The sequence below is a fragment of the Numenius arquata genome, chromosome Z (genome assembly GCF_964106895.1).
Source record: "Numenius arquata chromosome Z, bNumArq3.hap1.1, whole genome shotgun sequence".
NCBI lineage: Eukaryota > Metazoa > Chordata > Aves > Charadriiformes > Scolopacidae > Numenius > Numenius arquata.
In genome coordinates, this window is record NC_133616.1 from 74,482,349 (window position 1) to 74,508,145 (window position 25,797).

The 25,797-nt window shown below is 38.5% G+C and overlaps 2 protein-coding genes across 2 annotated transcripts in view; one reads left to right on the plus strand and one right to left on the minus strand.

Annotated features, from left to right (window-relative positions):
* Positions 1-42: 42 nt before the first annotated feature.
* SMC2 (structural maintenance of chromosomes 2) lies at positions 43-19,832 on the plus strand. The gene is made up of 24 exons (XM_074166886.1): positions 43-210; positions 1,407-1,556; positions 1,952-2,074; positions 3,033-3,071; positions 3,254-3,364; positions 3,539-3,583; positions 4,115-4,348; positions 5,021-5,170; positions 6,072-6,305; positions 7,007-7,166; positions 8,952-9,069; positions 9,817-9,955; positions 10,164-10,283; positions 10,603-10,807; positions 11,426-11,561; positions 12,543-12,667; positions 13,501-13,694; positions 13,960-14,103; positions 14,360-14,554; positions 15,099-15,299; positions 16,136-16,252; positions 17,575-17,735; positions 18,602-18,749; positions 19,623-19,832. The coding sequence occupies exons 1-24, from the start codon at positions 43-45 to the stop codon at positions 19,830-19,832; spliced, it is 3,627 nt and encodes a 1,208-aa protein (XP_074022987.1).
* A 1,551-nt stretch (positions 19,833-21,383) lies between these two features.
* The window catches only part of ECPAS (Ecm29 proteasome adaptor and scaffold), a 69,884-nt gene continuing 65,470 nt past the window's right edge, over positions 21,384-25,797 (minus strand). Inside the window, 2 exon segments of the mRNA XM_074166887.1 lie at positions 21,384-24,330; positions 25,108-25,179. Coding sequence (XP_074022988.1) covers positions 24,191-24,330; positions 25,108-25,179 — 212 coding nt within the window. The 3' untranslated portion in view covers positions 21,384-24,190.

Sequence of the window (25,797 nt, forward strand, 5' to 3'; positions counted from 1 at the left end):
TGGGAGGAATACTTTTCCCAGTCCCTCAGGAACACAGAGAAGATGTACATCAAATCAATTGTTCTTGAAGGATTTAAGTCCTATGCTCAGAGGACAGAAATTCGTGACTTTGACCCATTATTCAATGCCATTACTGGCTTGAATGGTAGCGGCAAATCCAATATCTTGGACTCAATCTGTTTCCTGTTGGGAATCACCAACTTGACACAGGTAAAGAGAGAGATTGCATATAAGAAAGGTCTTTCTTCTGTCAGCAACATTTCATATTGCTCTCGTGAGTAATCTCTGATGGAGGACCTAAAGTAGTGATTCTATATATGAAAAAAAACCCATTCATTACATATAACTGGGTCTCTGTCATTCTTGCTCTTTCTTAAGATTGAATTACAATTTCATCATTATACTACAGTCGCTGAAAGTATGCAGCTTAGAATATTATACTAAGAATACCCACTTAAAAGATGGCAGCCTCAAGCTGAAGAACTTTTGCAGCTAAAGGCACTAATTTGTTTATTTCATGGAATCACAGAATTGTCAGAGTTGGAAGGGACCTTTAGAGATCATTAGTCCAACTCCCCTGCTAAAGCAGGATTGCCTAGAGCATGTTACTCAGGACTGCATCCAGGCAGGTCTTGAAAATCTCCAGAGTAGGGGACTCCATGACCTCCCTGGGCAGCCTGTTCCAGGGCTCTGTCACCCTCACCGTAAAGAAGTTTCTCCTCGTATTTAAATGGAACTTCCTATGTTCCAGCTTGTGCCTGTTACCCCTCGTTCCATCACTGGAAACTTTTTCACTTCTGGAGTGGGTCTTAAAATTTGGCCAACTGGTTCATCAGAAAAAAATAAGCTGATTTTCATGCAATGTCTGCTATTTAAACTATGATATATCTGCTTAACTCTTATAAAATTGTGTGCTCTGAGATCACTTTGAGTCTTCAGGTGGTTTTTTTCTATTCCCTCCCCCACTACCCCCATAATTGTAGACAAATCGAAGCAACACTTTTTTTATTAATTTCTGAATGAATATTTATTCATTCCCATTATTTATTATGTATTATTATTTATTGCCCATTTATTCATAACTGCATTAGGAATAATAAATGTTCTTTAAGTAAATGTACTAGTGACTGAACTAATCATCTGGCTTTTTTTTTTTTTAAACATTATTCAGTTTTTGTCAGGAATCTCATGCAGAAACAATTAGCTGGCTCACTAAAACTAGACTGGCACACTCCGCCTGTGGTTTTACAACACTTATAGCTCCCAAATGTCAGTCTCTCGTACGAACTCAAATCTACAGCTATATCTGCATTTTTTTCATTGATTTCTCTGAGACCTACACAAGTACACTGAAGCTGTGTAGTGAATTTCTTTCAAAAATGTATTTGTCTGTTCCATGGATTTAGGTGCGAGCTTCCAACTTGCAAGACCTAGTTTATAAAAATGGGCAAGCTGGCATTACTAAAGCAACTGTGTCTATTACCTTTGATAATACTGACAAGAAAGTAAGTCCACTGGGATTTGAAGCTAATGATGAGATCACCATCACTAGGCAGGTGAGTCTTTAATATTTGTATTGCTCAGTAACCTATATACACTTTTACCATGCTCAACAGGGGAACTTTTGAAGAAAAAAAAAAATGTAATTTTTAAAGTCTCCGGGTTTTTGGAACTGAGGCAATGCTTCTACAGTGTAGTTAGTAACACAAATTGTAGAAGTGAAACCTTGTGGAGTTTGGAAATTTTCTTATCCATATCGCCCTCAATGACTGATCCTTCTTATGTTTTGTTCAGTCCAACAAGATCTGTTTTGATGTTCTGTGTAGTATGCAAAGATACAATATATGGGATTTGCTCAGAGTTTTTATTCTTCATTACAATTTATATTCTCATAATGTCAAGTAATTTTTAAATCACTTAAAAATTTCTTCCATTTCTTTTCCTTCTCCAGGTTGTCATTGGAGGTAGAAATAAGTACCTTATCAATGGTGTGAATGCTTCCAACAGTCGTGTGCAGGATCTCTTCTGTTCTGTTGGACTCAATGTTAATAACCCTCACTTCCTCATTATGCAGGTATTGTGTTCATTCTTATAAAATTTGAAAAGAATAGAAATCGCACTAAATTTAAGGCAAGATGGATAATGGAAGAATTCAATTTCCTAATCAGAGAAAAGCAACTTCTTATCAAGTAAAAATCAAATGTCTGCTAAGTAGTTAAGATTTCCAGTACAGCATAGTTTGACCCTAAATCATGTGTCTTGTAGCACAAGACTTCATGTAGCAAGTATTTTTCTTAAACATATTCCAATTTTATGTTGGTTTTTTTGTCCCTTTAACAGATAGGTGTTGCTTTTATTATAATGCTAAAAAGACAGAGATTTTATTTCCTATTATGTCTGTTCCATGTTAGACAATATTTTGAATGAAATTGATATACCTGCTTTCTTAAGTCACAATTAAGAGCTGACCAATTAAAAAGACCCTTATAAACATCAACACAGGGACTAGACAAATCCATGAAATATTTGCAAGAATAATAGAAGAGAGCAGGATCTACTGTTTCAAATGGAACTGTCCCAAATTACAGGGAGAAAGGAGGAAGTTTTGCACCTATTTTGCCCTAGTTACTAAATCTCCAAAAAGCCAGTTTATGATTAAGAGCTAATTAAACATCAGCAGATCAGTAAGACTCTATAACAAAATATGTGCGTTACTCATTTAAGATGTAATCAAGAATGTGGAGGACAAGCCTAAGAGAAGATATAAGGGCTATTTCAAGCTTGCTGCCTGAAGAAGTGACTTGTTTGAACTTTCAAGAGTTAAACAATTGAGTAAACTAGATTATCCTTGCAGAAAAAAAAACCCCACCACCCAAAAAACCAACCAACACCAGCCATGCCAAACCCCTTGTTTAAGCTTATAATATAATGTATGAAAATGAGTGGGTGTTTTTGGTTTAGGAGTTTTGTTTTGGTTTTTTGCTATTACATGGTACACAACCACCATTCTTGTTTTATCTTTCTGTCACCAGGGACGAATTACCAAAGTTCTAAATATGAAGCCAGCAGAGGTAAGAAAGTTGTAGCAGTTTTTTGTCTGAAGTTTTATTGATTGATTTTGAATAACAAGAATCAATGGGAGGGGAAAATGGTATTGGAGGGCAATGAGATGTTTATTCAACTTAGGTTCAACTCAGAACTATCTAACATAAGAAGAAACATTAAGTTTTTGTTGCATTGTTTTATTTTTTAGCTGTTAGCTATGATTGAAGAAGCAGCTGGTACTAGGATGTATGAATGCAAGAAAATAGCTGTCCAGAAAACCATAGATAAGAAGGAAAGCAAACTGAAAGCAATTCAAATGGTACTACATGTTGGAAAGTATACTTTCTTTTATATTTGTTAAAGATAACTGAATAACTAGTGTAGTTTTTAACTTTTAGACTATTTCATTTCTGCACCCAGAACTAGATATTCATGCTTAGACACGAAAGAGTTTTAAAAATCTTTAATAGTAATGTTCTGTTTTGTGTTTCAGGTCTTAAATGAGGAGATCACTCCAACTTTACAGAAACTGAAAGAGGTATGAAAAAGTTAGAAGAGGGGTAGGGCCCTCAAAGTACTGAAAAAATACTTTGAGCTACCCTGAACTAGCATGTGGTGGCTAAACCAGCAGCATTTGTAGAATATTTTCAACATGCAGAATATATTCAACATTTGTAGAATGTTTTCAGAGAGACAAATTTTATATTCTGTCCAAATAGAAAATGTGTCATTCGGCACTCCAGGACATCCTAGAGGGGAATATAGGGAGAAGGAAGAAAACAAGATAACTAGATAAAAATAGAAGATAAAAACACATCTTAATTCTTAAAAAACGTGTGAAGTGATATTTCTGCTCTATAATCAACTGTACGAGTATTGTTTTATCTAAGATTTTCCTAAGCAGGCTTGAATGTACAGTACTGAATATATTCCTTAACACGGGGAATCCTTCCTCTTATCTACCAATAATAGTGTTAGTAGAAGTGCTTAGAAGATTTCTATAACAATCCTACTTAATATTATTTTTCCATCAAATTTTAGAGTGGTTTTTGAATTGGTGTCTTTTCAGGAACGATCATCCTATCTAGAATACCAAAAAGTAGTACGAGCAATAGAACATTTAAGCCGCCTCTGTATAGCTTATCAGTTTTTTCTGGCTGAAAAGACAAAGGCAAACTCTGCTGAAACATTAGAGGAAATGCAGGCCAATGTAGTGAAGCTTCAGGAATCAATGGCTGAAAGTGAAAAGAAGTTAGAAGAACTTAATAAAGAAATGGTGGAGATGGAAAAGAAAAGGGGTGAGGTAAGTGAGAACAGAGTTATGCTTGTCTGAATATCTGAATACAAGGAGTTATATGAGAGAGAAATTACTTTTACAGGTAATAGACCCTTGAATTTTTATCTTCTGGTGGGTTGTTTAGGTTATACACTGCTCATTGTCGTTCTTAACCATTGTCTAAAAGACACCCATTTAAAGTTTTCATTTGTCTGAAATGTTTTACTTCTAATCACTGTGAATGAATAGTAACTGAAGGATAGAAAATGTTTGCTTTCATGTTTCCACTCTGTGCATTCAGCGGCGAGTTTTGCCAGAGATTTTTTTGGGTCCCTTTTGTTGAAGTCTCAAAAGAAATACACTTCAAGTAGGAAACTCCTGTTCAACAAAAATCAGTACTGACCTCAGTTTTGGGGTCAGTAAATTTGGTTACATACAGGATGGCCCAAAGGATCGTGCCTTAATGCAGCTTTTGTACAGGAACAGTGTCCCATGATGTGGGGCTTCAGTAGTGGCTTCAAGGTAGTTTGGATTTCAGAGGGAAGAGATGTTCTGACTGATTTGCATTGGAGTCTCACTGCCTCCTTGATCAGATATTTACCTTTTCTTCTACATATAGCTGTGAACAGAAGATGAAATACTACTAATACTGTATTGGTTTCTTAGGCTGAATTAAACTTCTTTTATTTCTGATTAAAGGAAGTTGGTGGTACGCTCCGTTCACTGCAGGATGCACTTTCAGAAATTCAAAGAGTTAATACTAAAGCACAAAGTGCCCTTGATCTTAAGAAGCAAAACTTAAAAAGCGAAGAGAAAAAGTATGAAGAACTGGTAAAAAGTATGCAGGAGGTAAAAGCTTTTGTAATTTTCTTCAAACACTAAATTAATTCAGTTTGAGGGGGACAGCTGTTTTTTCTTACCTATTATAAGAAAAATCCTACAATTCGCAAGAATACATCAGGAAGGCTCAAACAAATGGTAAGGGCACTGTTTGATTTGTGTGGCATAGGTAGTAGATTCCCATTAGAAACAAATATGCATATACAAAGTGCTACTCTTCAGGTTTGCGAATCTCCTGTTAAGCTCAGGAGAGATCCTTATAGCTTTAAAACTATTATGTTTTCTGGATGTGGTATTCTTAAAATTAAAGGAGAAATTTCTACATTGCATATTTCTGACAGTTGATTTTTTATTTTCGTGCAAAGGAGCACTGAAGAATAGTCTGTCCTGGAAGAGGGGTAGATTTAGATTAGATACCAGGAAGAAATTCTTTACTGTGAGGGTGGTGAGGCACTGGAACAGGTTGTCCAGGGAAGCTGTGGATGCCCCATCCCTGGAGGTGTTCAAGGCCAGGCTGGATGGGGCTTTGAGCAACCTGCTCTAGTGGGAGGTGTCCCTGCCCGTGGCAGGGGGGTTGGAACTAAATGATCTTCAAGGAGATGTTGGATCTCCCTTCCAACCTAAACCATTCTATGATTTTAGATATTGGGAAGAAAGAGATGTTTCTCCTAGTTCTTGGGTAGTTGTCATTTATTCCTGTATTTCACCTTTCTGTAGCTCTTCAGTACACATTGGGCAAGTAGACGTTTGAAAACATTCAAAGACAAATTGTAAGATCACAAAATCTGACAATGGGTTATAGAAATGTAGTTCATGAAACTACTCATAGCTCTTCATCTAAACAACAGGAATGTAAAGTTAGTGGGACTGAAGTTCTCTCTTTCTCTTTGTGTTCTTTGTTTTGCTGAAGGATGCTAAAGCATTAGTGTCAAAGGAGGAAGAAGTAAAGAAAATAGAGGCAGAACTACGTGCTTTAGAAGAAGCAAGTGAAAAAGATGCAGATGCTTTAGCTGCAGCACAACAGCATTTTAATGCTGTGTCTGCTGGATTGTCCAGCAATGATGATGGGGAAGCAGCTACTTTTGCTGGGCAAATGATGGCCTGCAAAAGTGAAATCAGCAAAGCAGTCACAGAGGCTAAACAGGTAAGAATAAAAGCTCTGCCTGTCTCCAGCCTTCCTGCTTCTTTTGAAAATTGTCTGAAAGCCAAATGACACACTCTTGAAAGGTCAGTGAAAAGATTTGCAGAATATCTACAGATCTATGTATTTTACAAGCTGGCATATGCTTGAAGGTAACTTTTTGATAAAACAGGTAATAAAAAAAATATATATATCGTTGCATAGATATAGACAAATAGGGAAAAGCTGTAACATTTCTGTGAGGAAGTATAGTAACTGGTGTTTGAGACAAAGTAGGACTCAGTATTCAAATGATTGACAATATTGGATAGGAAGAAATAAAGACTGCTGTCCATGATACGCATTCATACTATATATAGGATACTATATATAGGATACTATATATAGGATACTATATATAGGATACTATATATAGGATACTATATATAGGATACTATATATAGGATACTATATATAGGATACTATATATAGGATACTATATATAGGATACTATATATAGGATACTATATATATGATTTATGGTTTTATTTCCAAATCACCTGTGCCCTTACTTTGAAAAGCCAAGGGTGCTTTTTGGCATTTCTGCAACCAGTGGAAACTTGTACAAATTATATGCGCACTTTGTTAGTGCCAGCGTTTTAAATCTGCACTTGCAAGATTCTCTTTGAAGGTCATCTGGTTCCATATTTTCTTACTGCTTGCAGACTCAAATGAAGTTGAATTATGCAAAACAAGAATTAAAGACAAAACAAGCTGAAGTTAAAAAGATGGATGGAGGCTACAAGAAAAACCAAGAAGCACTTGAAGCTGTCAGAAAAGTGAAAGAAAAATTAGAGAGCCAAATGAAGGTGCTGAACTATGAAGGTCTGTACTGAGTTCTAGTGCATCATTTTGGGGAAATCTGAAAAGGAATATGTAAGTGGTGGGTGGTTGTTGGCTGGCTGCCAGGTGCCCACCAAACCACTCTATCACTCCCCCTCCTCAAATGGACAGAGGAGAGAAAATACAATGGGTTGAGAAAAGGACAGGGAGATCACTCAGGAATTACTGTCACGGGCAAAAGAACCTCAGCTTGGGGAAACTAATTTCATTTATTACCAATCAAATCAGAGTTGAATAATGACAAATCAAAACAAACTGTAAAACATCTTTCCCCCAGCCTTCCCTTCTTCCTGGGCTCTACTTCACTCCTGGTTTTCTCTACCTTCTTCCCTTGAGTGGTGCAGAGGAACAGGAATGGTGACTGTGGTTCTTTATGCATTGCCTTTGCCACTCCTTCCTCACACTCTTCCCTGCTCCAGCATGGGTCCCCTGTGGGCTCACAGGACCTGCCAGGAGCCTATCTCCAGCACAGGCTCTCCATGGGGTCACAGCTTCCTTTGGAGCACATCCACCTGCTCTGGCATGGCATCCTCCACAGGCTGCAGGCAGCTGTCTGCTCCGCTGTGGACCTCCATGGGCTGCAGGGGGGACAGCCTGCGTCACCGTGGTCTTCACCTCGGGCAGGGGAATCTCTGCTTTGGCACCTGGAGCACCTCCTCCCCCTCCTTCTTCACTGACCTTGGTGTCTGCAGGGTTGTTTTTCTCACATGTTCTCACTCCTTTCTACCGGCTGCTGTTGTGCATCAGTTTTCACCCCCGCTTAAATATGTTGGGCAGCAGTGGGTCAGTCTTAGAGCCAGCTGGAACTGGCTCTGTTGGACACAGAAGCAAAGGAAAACAAAAAGATAAACTCTCCACTTCTCTACTTCCCATCAGCAGGCGATGTCCACCCACTTCCTATGAGGCAGGGCCTCAGTACACATGGCAGCTGGTCTGGAAGACAAATGCCTTAATAATGAACACCCCATCCTATCCTCCTTTCTCTTAGCTTTTATTGCTGAGCACATCTTCACATGTTACGGAGTATCGCTTTGGCTAGCTGCCCTGGCTATGTCCTCTCCCAACCTCTTGCCCACCGCAGCCTGCTGGTGAGGGGGGGATGTTGGAGAGACAGCCCTGATGATGTGCGAGCCTTGCTCAACAGTAGCCAAAGTGCTGGTGTGTTATCGACAGCTTTCTAGTAGAAATACACAGCACCATGAGGGCAGCTATGGGGAAAGTTAACTCCATTCCACCCAGACCCAATACCAGAAGGAACTGAAAAAAACAAGTATGCTGCTTTCATGCACAAAGAAATTTCTCTAGTCAAAGCTCTGCAAGCTCTTGTCTTCCACCAAAAGTAAAGTAATTTGCTTTTATAAACTTTTGGTTTAATCTTTTAAAGTTTGATAGAAAACTTAAATTCCATCTAAAATTTTGATGGGAAAAGTGACCAACCTCCGTATTCCTTCCTGGTTTTCCTTACCTAAAACATTTCTTAAAGTTAATTTCTTATTCCAGGTAATGTTTGTTGCAGAAGCTACTCAAAATGGTAAATTGATATTCCAGAATGACACTTAAAAAAGCACATTTGACTTTAACTCTTTCTTTGCATGTTTGATATTGTGATGGTGTTGTCTAAACTCGAAATGTACAAGGAATTTTAGGAAGTCTTTCAATTAGGTATTCTCTACATATAGGTATAGTAATAGTGTAGCATACCAATTTTTAAGCTAGTGGATTTCTATGTTCTGTATGTTTATCTGCTGTTTGTGTTCAATTCTGAAGAAGGGAAAGAAGCAGCCCTTTTAGCAAAAAAGAAGGAGTTGACTAATGACATCAGCCGGCTGAGAGAGTTGTATGAAGGCTTAATGGCGAAGTTTCCTCATCTACAGTTTGAATACAAGTAAGATCTCAGTGTGATCCTAAAAGGCATTTGAAAGTGCTTTTTGGGGCATTTTATGCGTGGCTTATGGGGGTTGCTTTCATTTTAGTGCCAGTGAATAGTGACTGTCTTACCTGCGATGCAAGTGAAGGCAGGGGAGGAGGGAGAAGCCAGAAAACTTTAACTGAGTTAATGGGCAGCAGGGGAAGTGAGGCAGTCATTCTTAAATGGCAGCCTTATCAAAATCACTGGAATTAAAACTTTGTATGATGGTGTTTGCAAGGCATAACTCAATTTCAGTAGCTAAAATTGTAGAAGCCAAAGGTTTAAACTGCAAAAAATATGTAATCATTACTTTTCAGAGTCCTGCCTGAGAACTGTGAGTAGGGGAAGGTCAACATCGTATCTCCACCAATCAAATATATGTATCCCCAGATTTATTTGCTTATGTACTAGTCAGTCTGAACATACATTTCTATAGCTGTACTAATAATAGGACCCATAGTGAAAATCGGTTGAAAATTGCGTGAACAAATTATACCAAAATCAGGCTGGATATTTTTCTAATGACTTTGTAACTGACTCTTAATTAGGAGGTCTCTTGCCCTGAAGTATTTAAGTTAACCATTTTCTGTGGGTTTTTTCCTGATAGAATTTAGAACTTCTTATACCAATATAATAAGCAGCATGAGTTTTTGAATATATATTTTTTGAGATGTGTGGGAGAGAAACAAATGTGTGATTATCACAATTTAAATTTATTTTAAGGGATCCAGAAAAAAATTGGAATCCAAACCATGTGAAAGGCCCTGTTGTGTCTCTTATCACTGTGAAAGATCTATCCAAAGCAAAAGCCTTAGAAGCGGCGGCTGGAGGGAAACTCTATAACATTATTGTGGACACAGAGGTATGTTTATTGCTTTAATACAAAACTCTTGAATGTTGAGATGAGCTTGTGTGATTCAGGATTAGCGACCCAGGTGTATGTTTCAAATAGGTCAAGGGAGTCCTGTGTAGTTACTGGCAACACTGTATTCCTCTTGCAGTGTCCTGTTGTCTTACATTATAAAATCAGTTAGATATTGAGGTGTGCTTTGTAACTTTGCTTGTTTGAGGTTACTGGCAAAAAGCTTCTAGAAAAGGGTGAACTGAAGCGTCGATACACCATCATTCCACTAAACAAAATTGCAGCCAGATGTCTTGGACAGGACACAGTCAAGTTGGCTCAAACCTTGGTATGTAAATAAATACATTATTTAAACTATTTTGCTTGTGTACCTTTTTCATTGTTTCTTTGCTAAAAACATGGACTTCTTAATGCTTATGCTAATAATAATTTCTATAGGGTTTGAGGGTATCTTGATTTTATTTTTTCCTTTGTATACTTTCAGCTATACAATGTTTAAATGGATATTAATTATTCCAGTTTTAACTGAAATGGTTTTAAAATGTAATGATGTTTTTAGAAAGTATTTTTATTAAGAAAAGGCAGAAATTAAATTTGAAAATTCTTACAACTCAAGGCATACTAATTGCATTTCATTTGATTTCCAGGCTGGTTGCGGTAACTTGGATTTAGCCCTTTCTCTAGTTGGATATGAACCTGAGCTCCAGAAAGCAATGGAATATGTCTTTGGAACAACATTGATCTGTAATAACATGGATAATGCTAAGAAAGTGACCTTTGACAAAAGGATAATGACAAGAAGTGTTACACTTGATGGAGATACGTTTGACCCGCAGGGCACTCTGCATGGAGGCAATTGCTGGTTTTATTCATATAATAATATTGTGTGCCTGTTGATTTGTTTACAGCTCTGCATGTTTTTTATAAAAATTTGATAAAAATAGAATAAAAATAAAAATAATGTTTTTGTTTAGACTCATACTGAGGATAATATGATGTGTTTTAGCAAAGATTCGTCAGTCTTGAGCTGAAATAAAATTGATTAGACCAAGAAAAAATTAGTGGCAAACTTTTCATGAAGTAATTTAGAATTTAAATACTTAAATCTTATTTGGCTATATAATTCTCTTGGGATGAGAAATGCTTTGAATTCAAGCACTTTTTGAAGTAATTAATTAATTTGAGGTAATTTAATAAATTTTGAAAAGTTAGTTGATTTCACAAGTAATGCATGTATAGTATTCAAAGTCTGCAGAACTAAATTCTGTAGCAGATGAGACAGTCTTTCACTGCTGTTGAACTACTGTAACTTTAGCCTAGCTGCCTTTGTGGTTTGTAACTAAAACAAGTCATCAACCTGCTTCATTATTAACATTTAGAATTTGCTATTTGCCAGTGGTGAATCTCCTAGTCTAATTCCAATTAGTTTGACCTTGGATTTGTTTGTGGTTTTTTTTTTCCGCTGAACAGGTGCGTCCTCACAGGTTGCACCAATATTGTCTAAACTTCAAGAAATGAAAGATGTTGCAGTAGAACTCAAGACAAAGGAATCTGAACTTGAGACTGTAGAGAATGAGCTGGCAAGTTTGAAGAATGTTGCTGAAAAGTAAGGTTTGCCCTTTGAAATGTCAATCGTTTCTCTTATGTGACTGAGTAAATGTAATATAAAGAAGTAGTTTTGGAGGGCATAGGGCCTGCTGAGAATGCAAATGCCGAAAATTATTCCCTTCCTCCCTTTCCCTCCCCCCACAAGTTAATTTGTAAATACAGCAATCAATAAGCAAATTTACTTTTTAGATAACACATACCAGAAACCGTTGTTTTGGGTAATACAGGAAAAAAAATGGCATACAATGATGTCTACCTGAAATCACTTGAAGTTTTCCAAAGTTTAATGAAGTCTGCTGAAGAATGGATCTGTTCCAGTCATCTTTTGTAACATCCATACAGAATTTCAGTTTGTGGTAGCTTTTATTTTTCTCCCAAGAAAATATCTAAAGGGGAATATGTGAGTGATAGTGCTGTAAGGATTTAAATTAAATCATTTTAAGTGTATTTGATTTCCAGTACTCAATTGCTGAAAATCTTTTTAAAAGATGGAATATGAAAATATGTTTAGTCAGTTCTGTAAAAATCCCATAAGGGATTGTGTGATATGCTATCTACCAGCTGGATTTATGTAGAAGTATGACTAAAGGGAATAAATTAGTTTTGCGTTTAGATATTTTTTTCTTTAATGCTTCAGCTTAGCATCTGTCATGCTGCCAACCGGAAAAGCTCTGAATTGTTGCCAAATTCCATGTGTTGCATTTGTTAGTTTTTAATATACTTTACAAGGGCTACATAATCAGGACTTGCATAGGTAATAACATACATACCTACAAATTTCACAATTGTCATTGAAGGAATTATATCAGACTTTCATTCATTTAATCTTATTTGTCTGACAGTCATCACTGTATCTCTCATTAGAATGGGAATATAAGTATTTCTTTATCTACTTATTTCTATATCTGCTTACTTCAATTGTGAAACTGAAGTGCTGGGCACCCTTCATTATAGCAGTGTACATCATTACTGTCCTCAGGTTTCGGCAACTGAAGCAGCAGTGGGAGATGAAGTCTGAGGAAGCAGAGCTGTTGCAGACAAAGCTTCATCAAAGTGCTTATCATAAACAAGAGGAAGAGCTTCTTGCCCTGAAGAAAACCATTGGTGACAAATATGTTCTTAATCTTTTAACTGAAAACTAATTGCTGAGAGTGAGATGGGTATTTGGCGGTTAGAACAGCAGGATCTTTGCTTAAGAAAAAATATTTTTAACTTTGAAAATACTACCTTTATATTTTGGAATATGGACCAAATCACAATAGACTTGCATAGAGGTGATTTACATAAGGTTGACCATTATCTTGTAGTAAAGGTTATATTCTTATTAAGTGTTTTATGTACTTTATAATAAAAGGAGAAAAGGGAAGTTTGCAGGGAAGTTCTTAAATGTATTTAATCCCATATTTGAGTAATCTTTGTTTTTTCCAAGCCATCTGTTTGTGTAGATATTTAAGGTTAGTGATATAAATAGTTTGCATAACAATAAGGCATTGAAAGTACTGTTTGTTTAGCTAAGAGAAAATCTAAAAGGAAGCAAATGCTGCAGTAAGTAAAATATCTAAGGAAAATGGTGAACAGAAGTGATACATACGTGAACATAGTATTCTAGGGATGAGGTAATAGCTTATTAGGTAGCCGTCTGATTGATTAGTTCTTGATTGTATGATTTGGCATATATTTGCCCCTGTCAAAAAAAAAAAAGGCTTATTTTCATGAATTTTAATGACTGGTTGTCTGTTTAGTGCATTACCAATAACATGTAACAGCGGCACACTGTCCTAGAGTAATCAGTGAAATAGCTGACTTCAGTAACTAGCAAACACACAGCCACCTTTTTTCTGTTAGAGGGAAAGACTAATTTATTTCAGTTGGAGTTCAGGATGTAAATGTAAAGATAAGAATAATGCCCAATCTCAGTACTGTACTTCTTGCTTCAGTGGAGTGTGAAGAGATGTTAAAGAAAACTGAAGAGAGCCAAAAGAAAGCAGAAGATAAATACAAGACATTAGAGAATAAAATGAAAAATGCAGGAGCAGAACGTGAAAAAGAACTAAAAAACGCCCAGCAGAAACTAGATGATGCCAAGAAAAAGGCAGACACTTCAAGCAAAAAAAAGAAAGAAAAGCAGCAGGTAAAATGTCACCTTTGGCAATTTTCTCAGTATCAAAAGTGGTTGCAGTAGTCAGAAAGCTTGATTCTCTTGAAGTTTTAATTCTGTCAGGTTTGGAACTTAATATACTACATAGAAATTGCAATGCTTTTTTTTTTTTCTTGTTTGGTGAGATTGCCCCCTTTCTGAAGAACAGGTACTGCTGATTTTCTGTGGCATTTACTGCATCAAACTGAATCTTAATTCTATCTGTTTAACTGTAATAAATTTCAAAACATCTTTCTAGGAAGTTGAAACTTTAGTTCTGGAAGTTGAAGAGCTCAAAAAAGAACAGGCCTCCTATAAACAACAGGTAGAGGCTGCAGATAAAGCAATCAAATACTACCAGGAGCAAATTAATACAATGGCAGCTGAGGTGTCTCGGACAATGGTAAGAGTGAATACTGTGTTTCATTATCTGTGCTGATGTTACTGAAGATATGATTCCCTAAAGCTCAAATTATAATGTGTATTTTGTTGTTTGGATTTTCTTGCCAGCACTCAATTGTGTTTAACCTAGGTAGTTATTTTTTGGTTTTGTTACCATATCTGAATTGTTTTTCCTTCCTTGCTGTGTCCTTCTCTTCTAACAATTAACACTAGCTTTTGAAAGAAGTTAATAAATGGCTGTTTGATTTGCTTTTCAGATATCTGTAGAGAAATCACAGAAGGAGCTAGCCAAGCAGAAGGAAGTAATTATGAAACAGGATAAAGCAATTAATGCCAAATCTGCAGAGAGAGAAAAATACAGAGAACAAAATAATGAATTTCAGCTTAAGCTTAAATCATTAGAACACAGTATCAGCAAACATCAACAAGAGACTGATGCTGCTGCTACCAAGGTATTTCAGAACAGTGTTTTTCCTTGCATTTTGTGACCTAGAGTAGTTATTTCCCTTTCCACATGCAAATTAAATAGCCTTTTTTCTTAATAAGCTCTATCATACTTGTAGGTCTTGATGTGAAAAGTTTTATCCCAGGAGGGGGAGGAGGCGTGGAAATTGTAAATTTTAACAGAGCTTATCAGTATGGACTAATAGAGAGCAGATCACAGTGAGAAGGCGATCACAGAAGAATGCAAAGAATGGGACAAATTAGCTAACTAATTAAAGAAGCTAATCCCAAGATTTAGTGACAACGACTTAGTCCAAATATAGAAAAATGTGTTCTGTATAAGTGTGAAGGGTATATGTGAAAGCTCTCTTAAAATCATGGTTCATCCTAGAGTCTTGGAAATCACATGAAGCATTGTAGGGGTACCTATGCTGAGTTGGGATGAAAGGATTAGTGTTGTAGAGTAATTTCAGGATATTTCTTTTTAATTATTTTTCATTCACATTTGAGAAGGGAAAAATAAAAAGCCTCAACATATCTTCTTGTTTACAGGTGACTAAAATGCTGAAAGAGTATGACTGGATAGCTTCAGAGAAAGCACTTTTTGGGCAGCCCAACACAGCCTATGACTTCAAAACTAACGATCCTAAAGAAGCAGCTCAGAAGCTGCAAAAGTTGCAGGAGAAAAAAGAGAAGTTGGGAAGGAGTGTGAACATGGGAGCTATGAATATGCTTTCTGAGACAGAGGAGAGGGTAAACATTCTGTGCTTTAACCTTTAAAGATTGGGCAGGGTGGGTATATGGTATTATGCATAATGTAGCTTTTTATTTTCATATGCTCTATTTCTGAATACACCAAAAATAAAACTAAATCTTCATGAGATAGCAGGAAATCTTTTCTTACATCTCTTATACTAGCTTACATTTTTTAACTATTCACTTGTGGACTAGTTTTCCTAAACTTGTCTTTGGGTGGTAAAAAGAATAATTTCATTCCTGCCTACCCCAAGTCCATCCTAAGTTGGTAGCAACAGCATTCGGCAAGCTTTGTGGTGTCCATTACAGTATCTGAAAATTACATCCTTTATCAAAGGTTACAGATCAAAAAACTGCTCATCTTCAAGCGTGGTAACTTGAGGGTATTCCAGCGTTGTCTTGAATTCATCTGTATCTTGAAGCTATTTCAGGATTCCAGGACTGTCTCAAAACTGTTCACAGACAGACACTTCCAACCTTTGTAGTACCATTTCACGACTGGGAGTGGCTTGTCCTTCCTGTCAGCCTCCAGAAACATCCTTTATTCTATGGAAAAGCAAATGAAACTGAAACATGATCAGCTTCAAGTGCTACTGTCAGAGTATTGGTCTTCCCCTTTGCTGATTGTTGAAAATTCTAGTGCTTTAATTTGTAATCAATATCCGAAAACTTAAATCCTGCATACAGCAAAATGAATGCTTTGGGTCTGAATCCTGTGGTTAATGGCTATTTCATGGTTACAAAAACAATAAACAGTGAAACTGTAAGATTAGCACAAAATGCATTTGAGCACAAAGTTAATTGAAATTAATCTTTTCTTCTCATTGCACCAGTACAATGACTTAATGAAGAAAAAAAGAATTGTAGAGAATGACAAGTCAAAAATTCTTGCAACTATTGAAGAGCTCGACCAGAAGAAAACTCAAGCTTTACATATTGCTTGGAAAAAGGTATGGCACTTGAAATGTAATCATCACATCTTAGCAGAGGGTCAGATTTATCATAGATTGCTGGTTTGCGTATTTCTGTGGGGAAAAAAAGACATCTCTTTCCAGAACTAATCTCCCTTACATTTAAATTACAAAAAAACCACTTGGGTTTTCCTGCTTCATCTCACTTTTGAGAATAAGACGTGACTTCTCTGAGAATTGCAAAGATACAGTTAAACCTGCAAAAGTATTTTACCGTTCCCTTCTAGAGTCCACAAAAATTTAAGGAACATTAAGTTACTGGCATGCTGAAATCATTGTCTGTCACATGGAAGCTGGACAAAAGTGATACAGTCTATTTTTCTTTTTGTTTGCTTAAGCCAATATTTACCAGAGTTAAAATCCTCTGATTCTGTGTAGCCCCATACAATGTAGTGCCGTGGGCCTGTGCTACTGTTCCTGTCACTGACAGGATAGGTAGTGCTGGAACAGAGCAACAGCTGATTTGTTTCTGTTATCAAAACACTCTGCCTTCTTACTAGTTCTCTCATATCATGAACTATAACAAAAGTATAAATTTTTCCCTTCTTTCTACATGGAAAGTTCTTGACACATTCTTTTCTGCTGTACCAGAAGCTGTACTTTTTGGCCTTTGAGAAGACTTGATTATATCAAAGATTAAATAGCTCACAAATGGTTTTAATTATTACTGCACATATTCAAGATATTACTGACAAAATAGTAGCTTTTCATTACAAAATCTTGTCTGGCAAAAATTAGTGAATTGTATTTAAAAGCATCATGGGTGATGGAATAAGTGTGTTCTCAGATGCATTTCCTTAAAAAGGAAATCTTAATCCACATTTACAAAGTTATGTCGCATCCAATAGCTGGACATTGCCTAAGTAATCCTGGGAAGAGGAGGAGTGAGAGGATACCAGTGTATGCCTCTTACAAGGTACTTATACTTTTAATAGTTCTTTAATTGGGAGAAATCACAATTTACCAGTTAATAAATCTGAGGTAGGGCATAACCATTTCCCTGGCTGATAGCATAAAGAAGCCTTCTAATATTTCTTTCAGTTGATCCTTCTAACATGCTTGGTATAAGGTGTCCCCCTCGGTGTTGCTTCTGTTTTCAGTACAGAGAAAAATAAAAGATTCCATGTGCTAAAATTTTCTCACTGTCCTGTATGTGCTAATCTTCAAGACATAGGAAAAGAAGTCATTGAGTTAAATTGGGCAAGACATCTAGACCATAGTGCAGCTTACCACTAAGTTTTTAGCTGTTAGTGCTCTTGATTCAAGGCACATACATACATCTTTTATGGCCTGACTTCTAGGTGAATGAAGACTTTGGTTCAATTTTCTCAACGCTTCTGCCTGGCGCCAGCGCTATGCTAGTGGCCTGTAAAAACCAGAATGTCTTGGAGGGCCTGGAGTTCAAAGTTGCCTTAGGAAACACCTGGAAGGAAAACTTAACAGAACTTAGTGGAGGACAAAGGTTGGTGAACTTTGTGGGTGGGTTGGTTGTTTTCCAATGCAGTTGTATGTATAATTGACATGTATAGCTAATTACAGTTCAGAAAAGCAAACAATGAATCTTTTCCATGGTCAAATCAGGGACTGTGTCTCCTTCCACCCTGACTTAGTATTGAAAGCATTAATAATTCAGTGCAGCTCAAAGATGAATCCAACTTAAAACAATACAGTACTTGGCATATGAAAACCAGCAAAAGTTTACTTAATTTTTTGTCATTTCTCCACTGAGTGATGAGAAACCCTCATTTAATTCTAGGTAGTACTGAGGTACTGATGAATTAAATGCTCCAGCCTTTGAGTTGCAATCGCAAAAATTCTGCATAGGCAAGCTCTGCCCTGGTGTCAAAGTAGTGTCATGGTGACAGTTTTCTTCTACAGTGATTACAGCTACTGTGTAGGGTATGTGCTTATTTGCAACTTTTAAGGAAAAATATCTAACAAATTGAAAAGTAGAAAGAGAATTTAGGAGGAGGCAAGACACAGATACAGAACTTCTTGAAGGACAGAATGCTTCAAGAACAGTACATTGAAAAACAGCCCTGCAAAACAAAACTCAGAATTGAAAATAGGTAAAGCAACAACATAAATATCATCAGCCAACTGACTTGATCTTCCAATAGAAGAAAAAGTAACATTTGCCATTTATGGCAGAAGGCTTCACATTTTGAAATCAGAAGTTGTGGCAGAAGCTGTCATTCTGTCTCTTCAGAACTTACAGCATGAGTCTGCTTTTGAGAGAGCATTTTGTTACTACCAGACAATTGTTTTCGTAAGCCAAAGCCTCTCAGACAAGAGGGTAAAACATAACGTTCTTGTTCTCTATGTTAGATCCTTGGTGGCCTTGTCTTTGATCTTAGCCATGCTTCTCTTCAAACCTGCCCCAATTTACGTCTTGGATGAAGTGGATGCAGCCCTTGATCTCTCTCATACCCAGAATATTGGGCAGATGCTTCATACTCATTTCACGCGCTCCCAGGTACGATCTTGAAAATATTATGATCTGTTTATGCACTTCGTTATTTCCAGAGGCAGTCTGCCACTGAGGAATCTCAGCTGCTTGAGTATTTTATTCCAGAGATGTGTGTTGTATTTCTAAGTTGTTTCAAATGGGAGTTATGCTGATGATACGGCAACTGTGAAACTTCTGGGCATTACATTTTAATGTAAACTGTTGCTGTAATGTCTAAAAAACAGGGAGTAATAGGGAAGAATATCTGATATGATCAATTTCAGGCATGACTTACATCTTGAATTTTTTTTTTTTTTGCTAGAGTTCTTTAAGCTGAGCTTTAAAAATATTTTATTTCTGACTCTGTTGAAATAAGCCAGGCACCGGTGGAAAGCATCTGTATCACTATGGCCTGTCCCCGCAAAAAAAAAGTCTAGAATTGAAGAAACTCAGTGCTCTGAGTGAAAAGCCAGAGCCTATCTCTATTTAGTCATAGGACATGACCTTTCCAAGTCATTAACATTCATTACCAGTGTAGTAAAAACAATTTTAGCAGTACCTTTAGACTGTGAAAGATCCTGCATTCTTACAAAATTTGTGGCAACATTTTTTCTGGTGGTTGAGGCACAGCTAGGGGGTGTTCTGTGGCGGCTTGTGTCCCAGACCAACCGCTGGGGTATGGACAGGGCCATGCATCATTGAATGCAGGAAACGTCTGGCTGGGGGTGCATGTTAACATTCTGATGGGCTTCAGTTAGGTTCAGAGTATTTTTTGAAGAATTACCACCCAGATATTAGCCAAATAAAGTAAAAGGAGTCCTCTTTTTAGAAGCCTTTTCCAATGCTTAAAGTCTTTATTTGGATGGCAGCATTTACATTAAGCTTTCTGGTTTGTTTTAGTTTATTGTGGTGTCCTTGAAAGACGGAATGTTTAACAACGCAAATGTTCTCTACAAGACCAAGTTTGTTGATGGTGTATCCACTGTCGCAAGATACGATCAGTTTCAAAGCAGAAATAATACATCTGCCCTTGAAAAATCCCAGAAAGCACCTAAGCGTGACAAAAAAGGACATGCAGAATTGGGAAACCTCTTCAACGGCCCTTCATGAGCAGAAGCAGCGTCTGAAGTGTTCCGTGGCCCCAGGCACCAGGTGGACCGGGAAGAAACTGTCTAATCTTGACTGGTTTTTTTGTTGTTTTTGTTTTTGTTTTTTTTTTTTTTAAAAAAGTACTTTCAATTTTGAGATACTCCTTTATGGTTTAGCTTTTAGTTCATATCTGTACCTCATTAAGAACTGAAATTCTTGGGAGACTGTCACTTGTACTATTAGCTAACTAGCAGCATTCATTCCTGTTGGTGTCCCACGAGAAACTTCCACCATCCCTCTGTAAGCACTTACATATAAACGTACATGGGCAGTAGCTGCATAAATAAGCTCAAGGGGAGGAAGTGGAGCCTTTGAATGAGGAAAATCTGATTTGACTTGCCATGTTTGTGGCGTTCAGGAAACCTGTTGCAAAGTGTAAACTCTGTCTCTTGCTGTCCCATACCAGAGAAAAGTGGCATACTGATTTTTAAGCTACTGTAATTGTTTTTTAAGGAGCGAGGCAGTCATCGACAATTTCAACTCCCAAGTTATTTTTGAAGATTTTGCGATTTGCTGCACTAATTCTTTTGCCAATAAATATCTTAAAGTAGGCATGTGCACGTGCTTGCCTGTCTTGCTGTTTTTCACTGAACGCTGCCTAGAGTTAAACCCTTTCTCAATTTTGAACTTCCTACTGTATTTCTCAAAGTTTGGCTATTTAATTCTGTACTCTGAACAGTAGAGATAAATCTAAATATTTTTAGACACGGTCGTAATAAAAATTCACACATCCTGATGTGTCTTTTTGGTTTTTTGGGTTTTTTTTTTTTCCCCACCTTCTCCCCTGTCTTCGCTCCCTAATGACCCCAAGTAACATTATCCTCCACCAGTCTGCGCGGCTAGTGCTCGGGTGGCAGGAACTCTGCTCATAGGAGGTCTCTGCTTGCCACAGGAGGGGGAAGCCGGCCCACCACCACCAGCGGCGTATGGTCTGACCCTGGTCATCTTGGTGCTTCAGCCAGTTGGTAGCCAACACCCGTAGAGTTCGTGTTTGCTCGCTCTCCTCTCCTTAGCTGATTTGGTTTTTTTTCTTTTCAGAACACCATTTGGAAAAGTAAATTTAATCGAGGCTGAAGGGATGTTGTCCATGTCTGGATTAGTTTAGAAATGTTAAGTTCTTGAATGTTATATCAATTCATAAATTTTCCATCTCATGGCCTCATCTTCCTCATCTTCTCATATATATATATATGTATGTATATATAATATATACATGGAGTATAACCATATACGTGTATATACTTTTTGTATTTATTATATACGTATATAAACACACATTTATAATATACATCCCATAACCCTGCCTGGTTGCAAGAGACCAAGCTGTTGGCTTAAAAACCAAACTTGTGTGGTTCCTGCTACATGGGCGCTGTTGTTTGTGACACGGCCACCCTCAGCCGACACCGGGGACAGGGCAGGACACGAAGGCGCGCTTTGAATTTGGAACACGAGGATCCTGGAAAATACTTGTGGTGGGGTGAAAAAAAAACACACTACCACTCACTTGGAAGTAACAGGTCATGCAGCTTTTATTTAATTTTTACCTTTTTGGTAAGCAGGAGGGTTTTCTTTCAGTCAGACCATTCACATACTTGGACAGTACAGATTGCAGTGAATTTGATGGAGATCTTGCAACATTAGAAAACTTTTCTCAATATACATCCATGTAAGCAACAGCTTGTAGGTCAGGATGCGAGTGCTGGCGCCAGGTCTGCGCGCGGCACCCTAGGTATACAAAGCATTGCAGCAGCACAAGAAATGCCCGCGCTGGGCAAAGTACAGTGTGTTTTACATAGTGCAATCACTTTTAGAGGAAAAACTCTAGGAAGGCCACATCTATTTATTTTAGTCTATTATTATTTATTTTTTTTTTAATCCTGTCAAGTTTACAAATGCGAGGGGGGTAGAAATCAAACCTCTGACTGAATTAGCTTTTGTACAGGTAGGTTTTGTGTATAGGCACGTGCTTTAGAGAGGAGCTCTGAATCTATTCTGTAATCACGAGAAAGACATATTGCTTTGTGATTCAGAAAGTGTTGTACCATCTCTAACCTTCCTAACACTCTGGGCCAGAGTTGTTTGCCCAGCTGTTTGTAAGAGTTCCTAGAATAACGCTCTTCCCTCTAGTGTAAATCCCCAATAGAGAAATTCAGGTTGCTATTGACAACAATTACAGTTAATTCTACCCGTGGTCGCTCTGACCACGTCAGGCATTGTCTCTGAATACTCCAGTCCACAGTGAGAACAAATTGCCAGAGATGTGGAGGCTCTTGCTTTTCTGTTACTGTCGCTCACCAATACGAAAAAATCCCAAGTCAGACAATGAGCTGCTACAGCAAAGCGTCACTGGTAATACTCACCTAATACAAAAAAAAAGAAAAAAAAAGAGCACTCATGACGCTACATTGTCATGGTAAGCAAGTTTTTAAAGATACTGCAAAGTGATTTGCCCGGTAAAACTTTAAAATGTGCACTGTGCTCAACAGGTCAAACTACAGGTAAACAAAGAGCAGCTCCCTGCAACAAGGTGTAAATCAAAACGTTATAGCACCAGCTCCCAGCACCAAGGAGTTGCCCACTGACCAGTGGGAGTGTACGATGCAGTAGTGCTCGCTGAGGTTTCTGCTACACGACAGCCGCAGTGGGACAGCTCAGCCTGCTTCTCGCTGACGGGTGGGATTGTTTTTTTTTCTTACCGGGGTGTGTGTGCAGGAGTTGTGTTCCTGCCTCCCCGGGAAAGAGGGCGTCAGACAAGGAGGGTGTCACAGTACCAGAAAAACACTGCGTGGGAAATGGCACCTGAGGGAAAAGTAGGTACTGCAGACCTGACTGCGAACAGATGGGCACGGCGAGGACGTTACCCCAGCCATCCTCTCCCAGACGGGCCGCATCTGAAAGGAGCTGCGGGCTGTAAGAAAAGAAATGAGCCTTCCTATGCCAAAAGCCATGGACATGATATTGTCCACACTAATGATTTTATTTCACCATCAGCAAAGCATTTATCCCCAAAAAGCTGTACACATACTGGTCAGGTTATGGTGCAGTGCTAACTTTACACTATTAAAAGTCTGTTGCTATAGTGATCAAGTTCGTCTTTTGTCTGAGGAGGGCAAGAACAGGAGACAGGCAGCATGGCCACATCATCATATAGCAATTTTACTCCACGTTAATGCAGATATAATCTTTCTTCTCAAGTGCAAATGAAACAGTATTTGCTAGAAACCAGCATGACTTGGGCTGCTGAGAAATGACAGATGATTTCAGTCTCTTACAAATATTGACAATTCTAAATCATTACAGGTTTCCAAAGCAAGAACAGGGTTACGAACAGGAAGGGAATAAAACATTACCACTATTAAAAAAATGTGTCATTGCAAACTTCCAACACTCTTCAAAAACATATCTAGAAAAGATTGTTTTTCTTTTTTTGTTTTTCTTTCTTTTTTTTTTTCTTTTTTTTTTTTTTTTCCTGCAGCTGAGGAGTGTCCATGCAAAACAATTTTGAGAAGAGCAGTGTTCCACCTGGGCACTAACTTTGTCCCACACAGCTCAGTAAAGTGCTCTCTTGTGCATCCTTTGAGGAGAACAAGTTCTCGTTTAAAGTTTGGGAGGCTGAGGTTGCTATCTGGGGAAGGCATAGTCTCGGTCAATCCATGCTGAGGTCAGAGGAGGAGGAGGGAGGAAGGGGTGAAGTTAACAGTACTCTGCCTTCCAAAACTCACAGACAAGAGGCTGCAGGGGAGGAGCAAGCAGGAGGAGCAGAGGTGGGCGTCAGAGGAAACCCTGCCCCTGGGAAGCCACAGGAGGGTAACACAGGCTTCATCAGGGGGAGCGTTTCGCTCTTCACAGGTAACAATCACAAGCTCTGCTGCAGAGTCCCGAGGATTTACTGTTTACACACCAGGTAACAAGATCTCCACCCACGGCACAAGTGAAAATCAAACAGCTTTTCACTTCCTGTGCTGGTGTTTTTTCAACAATTCCTTTGAAGGACAAAGAGGGATCTGAGTAACATTCTTTTGCTGATTTAAAGGGAAAAAAAAGAAAAAAAGCAACTTGCCCTCAGTATCTTTTATGTTGCACACTTATTAACATTCTAGGGCATATTGTTAGAGGTATTTACTGATAAAACAACTAACCATCAGCTTTAAAGAGTAAAAATAACATTAAAGGGGAAAAGAATTTAAGGCATTTTTTATTTTGGCCAGGAATGATGATGCATGCTACAGAGTAATCTTCATTTTCCCACTTGGTTTTCAGACCACTGCACTTTTTTGTTTTTGTTTTACATGGCACTTTGTAGTTTTACGTTTTACAACTTAGTCAAGATTTTCAAGTGTTTTCTTCAATATAAATGCCTTCTCTTGCAGCTCGGGTCTGCTGTCTGTCGCCATCGTAGCCAGCGAACGAATGAGGTGCTCTCGGCTTTCCGCTGTCAGGCTTCCCCACTGTTGAGCTTCTGTGTAGGTAAAGACAATCAGACAGACAGACACCGGACATGAATACCGCAATGCCAGAAAAAAAAGCAACAGGCCACCTCCATCCCCCGACGGGCTGAAAGAGTGACCGCTTCAACGCGTCACACGCCGTCACTAGTGCTCTTCCAGCAGAAGGTACTGAGGAGGACACTCAGGTGTGTGTGCTGCCTCCTGCCCGTTTAGAGAAGGCTCGATTGTCTAAGCCTGAAAACATGTGAAATTTGGCCTGAAGAAACCAAATGCTTCCCACTTCACAATTGCTCCGAGTAATTTAAGAAGATTTTTACTAGAATAAAGGAAACACGAAGCACGTAACAGAAATCCAAAGGAAACGTGCTACAGAACAACTGCAGACACGTAAGACCTTGAGAGCTAAGTAGACTCGTTCTCTGAAGTAAATTCTGCAAGGCTTAAATCCTAAATTAACAATGAAGAACTAAACTTCACATTAAAAGGGTAAATCTACTCTTCTGCACAAACAAGAGCTCTCTCCCCTACGGAGCTTGCATGTAAGGCAGAATCTGATCACACACTCAGTCCTGTGTGCTCCCCCTGGGACATCCTCCTCACCCAAGGAGTATCCATCAGTACTTCAGACCTTGACTTTGTGACCAAGCACAGACTCCCGAGTCCCCACCGCCACGAAATCACCCCGTGCTGCAAGCAGAAGGTCATGCCACCTCCAGGGTTCCAGGACACGCAGCCAGGTGCCTTCTCCACCCAACAGTGGCTCTCCCGGATGGCAAGCAGAGTCTCACCTTGCAGTTTGGTGAGCAGCAGTTGTACCACAGACAAAGCTTCTGTTCTTACGGAGGTGTAGCTTTTGTTTTCTAAGGGAGTTAAAAAAAACACAAAACAAACAAAAAAACCCCACAACCACATTGAGAACCAAAGGCACACTAACTGTATGTACAGCAGTCACCACCATGGTCTCCAGACCACTTCTGTGGTGGTCACTGAGCCCGTCTGTGCTGTCAGTCTGGAGTGCTCCCCAATGAGACACAAAGAATGGCAGGAAGTGACCAACTTGGAGGCTGAGAAGGCAACCAAACCTTCTGCATCGCCTCTGCTATTACTACAACACTACCATTCCTCTCACACATTGAAAGGGAACAACGCTGGCGTACCTGCAATGCGATCACAACATCTGTGCATGACAGCCTGCTCTTTTAGTGAGCTGTAATGGCTATAAACCATCCAAATTTTAACGAGCAGCACTAAGTGAGGGTACATAAACCCTGTGCCGTCAAGCACAAGCTTGTCACAGAAAGTTATTTGGTCTCCTGAGCTACAATCATGTTAAAGTCTCATTCCAGGAAGACTGATATTAAAAGAAACCTTCCCCAAAGGGGTCTCTGGATTCATAGCTAGCTCTAAAGCAGCTGCTGCCTCGAGGCATACCAGAAACGAGCCACATGAGGTGTGAGGAGACTTGGGGCACCGTTACA

Coding starts and splice junctions, on each gene's coding strand:
- SMC2 (XM_074166886.1), top strand. CDS start 43: ATGTACATCAAATCAATTGTTCTTGAAGGATTTAAGTCCTATGCTCAG. Junction 3,365..3,538: donor AACTGAAAGCAATTCAAATG/GTACTACATGTT, acceptor TTTGTGTTTCAG/GTCTTAAATGAGGAGATCAC. Junction 14,104..14,359: donor CTGAGGTGTCTCGGACAATG/GTAAGAGTGAAT, acceptor TTTGCTTTTCAG/ATATCTGTAGAGAAATCACA.